Source organism: Schistocerca gregaria, chromosome X (assembly GCF_023897955.1).
Source record: "Schistocerca gregaria isolate iqSchGreg1 chromosome X, iqSchGreg1.2, whole genome shotgun sequence".
Lineage (NCBI taxonomy): Eukaryota > Metazoa > Arthropoda > Insecta > Orthoptera > Acrididae > Schistocerca > Schistocerca gregaria.
The window spans coordinates 460,445,546-460,451,661 of record NC_064931.1 but is presented as its reverse complement, the minus strand read 5'-3'; the positions used below and the strand labels follow the sequence as shown (position 1 = coordinate 460,451,661).

Genomic DNA, 6,116 nt, shown 5'->3' with positions numbered 1-6,116 from the left:
CGTAAACAGACTCTGGAAGATGTAAGCTGCACTAGAGTGGACGTGTTCACCAGGACATAGTTCAGATCGTAAAACTTGTATGTCCAGTTAACTGTTATCATAGTAAATAATAAATGGTTATCACGAGTTACGCTACACTCATCAAAATTGCGAATGCTGTCACTGACATAACTGACTGTACTGAAATTGTTTAACTAACGGTGGTCGAGTCACTGAAAATAGTTATCACTTGAAGTGTTTTCACCAGATGTCCACATACTTGAGGACACCACACTAATTATTCTCTTCACGAGACAGCAAATCTCGAAATCTTATAACGGGCTCTTCGGAAGTAGAAGCCTGAGATGTGGAAGGTTGACCTGCTTCACGAAGTTCAGCAGTGTGAGGAGAAACAGCTGTGCGGTCGCCTCGTCTATGTTTCCTGCAGTATTTGAATCCAAAGATGATCAAAGTGAGAGCTACTGCCGCCCCTAAGATGACAGACATTATCTTGACCAGTCTAATGTGTAGTTTGTGCAACATTAGTAAGTCGTCAGGAGAAGATCCAGTGTATGATGGATAACGGCTTTCAGTTTTGTTGCCATCCACTGCTTCGTCCTTAGAGATACTTGTACTGTCTTGTTTCGCTGTTGTGTTATATGAAGCCTCTTCATTAGATGGCGGAGTCGATGTGACATCTGGCTCGTCACACATACCTGCCAGTATTTTGAAAATCGCTAGAAATGACATTGTAGAGTGCTTTTCCTGCTTGGTACCAACGCTGGTGCCCTTACATTTATTGATTTGCAATGTGATATTACTATCGTTAACTGGCTGTGGGAACGATGGTGTGGTAGTAGACTCATCTTCATCAGGTTCCGGACTCAATGTGGTATTTGGTCCACCACTGTGCTCTTCAATATTGCCACCATCCGCAGGCACGGTGACTGGCGTTAGTGGTGCCATGGTGGTAAAGTTATCTTCCGGATACACAGCAACTGTGGTGCTAACGGAATCACATTCCTGCTGTGTGCAGTTTTCATGATCTGCTTGCTCTGCCACTGGCACTGATGGTAAAGTGCTGGTTGGCAAAATATCGTGAGATGATGAAGGCGTGTTAGTGTCGAGTTGACCAGCCTCTTCCATGAAATTCTTGGTGACAGTGGGTGGTGTAAAGTGTTCAGCTGGGGGTGTAGTTGGTTCCATACCATCATGGTCGGTCTCCAATGTTGTCGTGGTGGATTCAACATTCTTCTGCGTAAGCTCCTCGCCATCATGAGGAATCGGCAGTAGCTTTACTGGCGAGATGGTGGTCATTCCAACACCATGAGCTGACGAGGCAGGTATAGCGCTGAAATCATCATCCTGCTCACTGGACTTCTCGGCAACCGTGCGGTGTATGAAGTCAACATACTGTGGTGTGGTGCTCACTTCAGCATCATTTTCGCTCTCGAATGCTTCAGTGGTGTTTTCTCCTTTCTGCTGCGTGTCACTCACATCGTTATTAGAAACAGTGAACAATTTTGTTGGGGAGGTGGTAATAGTCCCGATTTCTTGAGCCGACGAGACCGTGATAGTGTTGAAATTATTGTCCTGCACTGTGGAATTCTTGGTACTAGTGGGCAGTATGAAATAATCATACTGTGGTGTGGTGGTCACTTTAGCATCATATTCGACCTCGAATGTTGTGACAGTGGGTACTCCATTTTGTTGCGTGCCACTCACATCATTATTCGGGACAAAAGACAACGTTGATTGTGAAGTGGTAACTATTCCAGTTTCTTGAGCTGATGATTCAGTAGTAGTGATGAATATCCCATCGTGTTCATTGGGATTATTAGTACTAGTGCGTAATGCGATGTGTTCATAGTGACGTGTGGTTGACCCTGCATCATCATGGTTAGCCTCAATTGATCCAGCAGTGGTTTCAACATTCTTCTGCTTCAGTCCGTCTTCATCACCAAGAACTGATGGTGAGATGGTGGGTGTTCCAGTTTCCTGAGATGAAGAGGAAATAGTAGCGTTGAATTCATCAAGATTCTCCTTGAAATTATTTGTATAACAGCGCGGTGTGTAGTCCTCATCCTGGGTTGTAGTGGTCTCTGCATCATTGTGATCACTGGCCTCAACTCTTGTGCCGTTGGGCTCACCAGTCTGCCACATGAACTCATTTTCATCTGGAGTCATGAATGATGTCGATGGTGATCTCATGGGTGTCTCAACATCCTTAGCTGGGGGGGTTCCATGCTGCTCCTTGAAGTTTTTGATATTAGCAAGAGGTGTGAAGGGCACATATTGTGGAGTGGTGACACCATCTTCATAGTTGTACTCTAATGTGGTGGTCTGGGATTTGCCATCCTGCTGTACGTGATTCTCAACCTTTCCAGGTGTTGTGAACGACGCTGATGGTGAGATAGTTGGTGCTTGACTATTGGTTTCAGTATGAGGTACGAAGCTCACGTACGGATCTTCGTAATTTTTACTATCATTACGCTGCATTAACTCTCCTTGTTGCGATGGCAAGGTGTACACATGTCTATAATTAGTCCCAGTGTCTTCCGTATTCTGCTGCAGGAGGTTCTCATTGCCGCTCGGTAGTGCAAACGGTGATGTGGAGGTTGGTTGTAACTCGGGGACCGATGGAACGGCTGTAGCGTCAGTCTTTCCATCATCAACGAGCTTCAGGGACCCTGTAAAGGCGACAGTAGTCGATCTGTTTTGGATACTCGTTGGCGGTGTCGGGGTAGATTCACCTCTTTCAGGCGCAGAATTCCCGTTACTAACAAGACTTGTGAAATGTGACATCATCATGTAACCTTCATCTTTTTTTGCAGCTGTGGTCATGCCCCTGAAATAATGGAAACAAAAAGTTATCAAATTTTGAATTTTTCTGCCTAGACTCTTTTTCTCAGTTAACACAAAAATTAAATTAAAATAATAAGTAGACGTGTTTGAAATGTAAGAGAGGAATAACATAAAGTTACAAAGTCAAAAGTGACACATACACTTTGCGTTGACCTGTTATCTGTTCTTGGACAGAATCAGCTGTATCTGTCGCATTTTCAGCTGACAGGTGACTTGTTATCGGTAGAGCTGGAACAAAAGAGTGATTATAAATCCAGTGTCCATCAGTGATTTCTGTTCGGGTAAGCACATTTGTGACCACTATACAACTAGACCATTTCATAACTGAATCTCTGTGACAGATGCGTTACATTTACTCACAGTTTTGTGCAAAGATACTGAACATAAACAAATATACGACGAAATGAAATAACGATTCGTAGCTGAATGCAGTATCAGAACCTACAAATATTTCCTAAGAAATTTACTACAATTCGTTGGCATTTGATACACTGTGTAAGACATTATTGTCATGAATGAAAAAAGATGAGGCAGACGTGTACCAAGTTCGCTCTGATATCGGACATTAGTATTTTGTAGTAGTTTTTCGAAGAATGTTAGTTATTTCTCCAGCATGCACATCGAATCACAAGGCAACTGTATGGATAGGTGCATTATCGTCTTAGAAAATTGTGTCATTGTTTGATAAACAAATCGTAGCATTTACTTAAACAGCATTCTCGCCTAAATCAAATCAGCTACAGAGATAGAAAGATATTACACTGCTGTGTGCACTGAAGATAAACTTCTTCTACTGTAATAACAAGTGACAGTCGCACAAGGCAACTGATTAAAGATTCGAAACAATCTTGTTTCCTGACAAAAAATTAATTATCTTATTATCTTTAATTGAAAATATGAAAAGTATGTAAAAAAATTTTCATTTTTGCCTCCTAGAAATACGAGTCCAATTTCAGATAACGCTTTGATGAAATTTTTCTCGCACGTGGCGCTCTTTCGTTGTCACCTTTCATAGTGTAGAAAGTAGTTAACAACAGAGATGATTGAAGCCTTAAGATGCTGATTTATTGGCTCCTACACACGAAAGTATCTGTAAAACTTCATAACGTACCACTATGATTAATGATTATTTTAGATCATAAATTCCTATTAATCATTTGAATATATACATCGTTAATTGCCGTTTTGCGTTGTTTATAGCAAGAACAAACGGTGAAACAAACGCCATGTACACAATTTCTGTGTCATGTAACCTAAAAAAATTGAATAAGTGGACATTACCCATTGTAGGTGTCTATATCGATGTGTCTATACATGCAGAGAAATATATCCTAATATGTATTCTGTCTCCAAACGAGAAACATATTGGTGAAGCTCTTATTATGCGCGGCGTGCTTGAAGAAATCTACGATGTGTGACAGGTGAAAAATAAACAAGCTACGTTGATACTAGGAGGGAAAGACGATGCTTAAATGTGCAACAGAAACTTGCAGAGCGAGCTCAAAATAACAATGACGGTTCAACATCGAACGAAGTGCAAGGGTTGTACCGTGAAGTTCGCCGAACCTGAATGTCAAGATTGCCGCTGAAGTTATGGGTTGTATCCAAAGCTTATTGGATTTTTATTTAAAGAACAAGTGACAGAGTTATTGTGTCGAGTGAAAGTAGGAATTAATTCTGTGCTATAAATCCTGACCCGTGAACAATGTACTAGAACATCAGCAGCGACATTATTCCGCACGCGTGGACGATTCACCGTGTTACTGCTGAGCAAGAAACACGAAAAAGCTATGAGCTGCATACAGATAGCGAAATACTTTATACATGGCACCTTGACGTTGCAGAGAGCTCAAAGCCAGTGGAAACGTTAAAGCGTCTGTTTCGAATGGTGAGTGTGTGTTTCAGATGAGGACAGAACATCTGTGGACGTTGACGATAGCATGACAACATAGCTGAGACAAATCAAAGATCGTGACATAAACGAATAGGGAAATTAATCATATGCACGTTGAAACGTAATGATGTCACTGAAATTTCCCACACACAACTGCTTTTACCGACAGGTCATATATCATGAACGTAACAAGATTTGCGAATGGGCGTCGTCTGCGATACTATTACACATTTCGATTGCACATTTCGAAAAATAATACAAACACTGCTCGAAGTTGAGCACATAACAAATCAGAACGAGTTGTAGTAGATCGCTGTAATGGTAAACGACAGTGAAACCAAGAGTTAGACACTCTATATAGCAAGAGTACATTTATACAGAAAACGGAGTACTGAAATCTGTTAACATTGCATCTTTGCATGCTAGATGTAAACCAAAATTTTATGAAATCAATAACAGAACATATAATATGATTAAGAACAGTATACGAGAAGGAGGGCGTGTTAATGTAATTTCAAGATTATTATTGTCGTTTCTATTATGAGTAGGTACGACAATACAGTATCCCTTAATTGTGAAACGAAATTGGCAAAGAATTTGTTGGTTCCACTGGGAGGAAAGATTTATATGAAAAACTGGCCTACCGCATTCGAAACACACGAAAACTTTCAAACTGGGCAACTATTATTCTTCCAGAGATAAATTATTTCATAACATGACAGCACAAAATGAAACAGAGGCGAATTAGCACCACTCTAAATTAATAAACAACGCAAAATTGGTAACGAAGTCCTTGGTGAAGTAGCAAGGTTACGGAATTCAAACTCACCAACAATATATAGGATGATCGTCAAGCAAGTGATAATCTTCATGCTGGCAGTCCTAGTTGTCCTCGCGAGCACACGAAACACCAGTCCGGTCACTAGCAAACTGAATCGGCCCCCGCTCGTGGCGCGCTTAAATACGCCCCGGAGCGCTGTGGAGGGGAGGACTCCGCCTCCCGAATATGTCAGGGAATGGAATGCGAGCTTCGTAACACGTCACCGCTCGCTGCTCAACGCCTCGCGCATGCCTCTGTCAGACGATAACACTCACTGAGCATTTGATATGATGAGTCAAGGGGCTACGAGAGATAACGCTAGCGGAAGGGAGTGGTTACGGGAAGGGCGGAGGGGGCACTGCACTGAATCTAAAGCCTTTTCTCCAAGTAAACCGAATATGAGATTGTTCCGATGGTGTTCCTTACCTGTTATATTCAGCGACACCTTTGGGTCTTTATTTTTTGTTTATTTGTCCTTTACATGAGGGTATTGATTACCTATGAAAACATTCCAAATTGCTCGTCGAGAGTATAAAGGCAAGATGGAATGCTCTCGAT

General features: G+C 41.7%; 1 protein-coding gene across 1 annotated transcript; it reads right to left on the bottom strand.

The window, feature by feature from the left end:
* Positions 1-273: 273 nt before the first annotated feature.
* On the bottom strand, positions 274-2,823 carry LOC126298140 (mucin-17-like). Its single transcript, XM_049989456.1, has one exon. It carries the CDS (start codon positions 2,821-2,823, stop codon positions 274-276), a length of 2,550 nt encoding a protein of 849 aa, XP_049845413.1.
* Between the last annotated feature and the right edge of the window lie 3,293 nt (positions 2,824-6,116).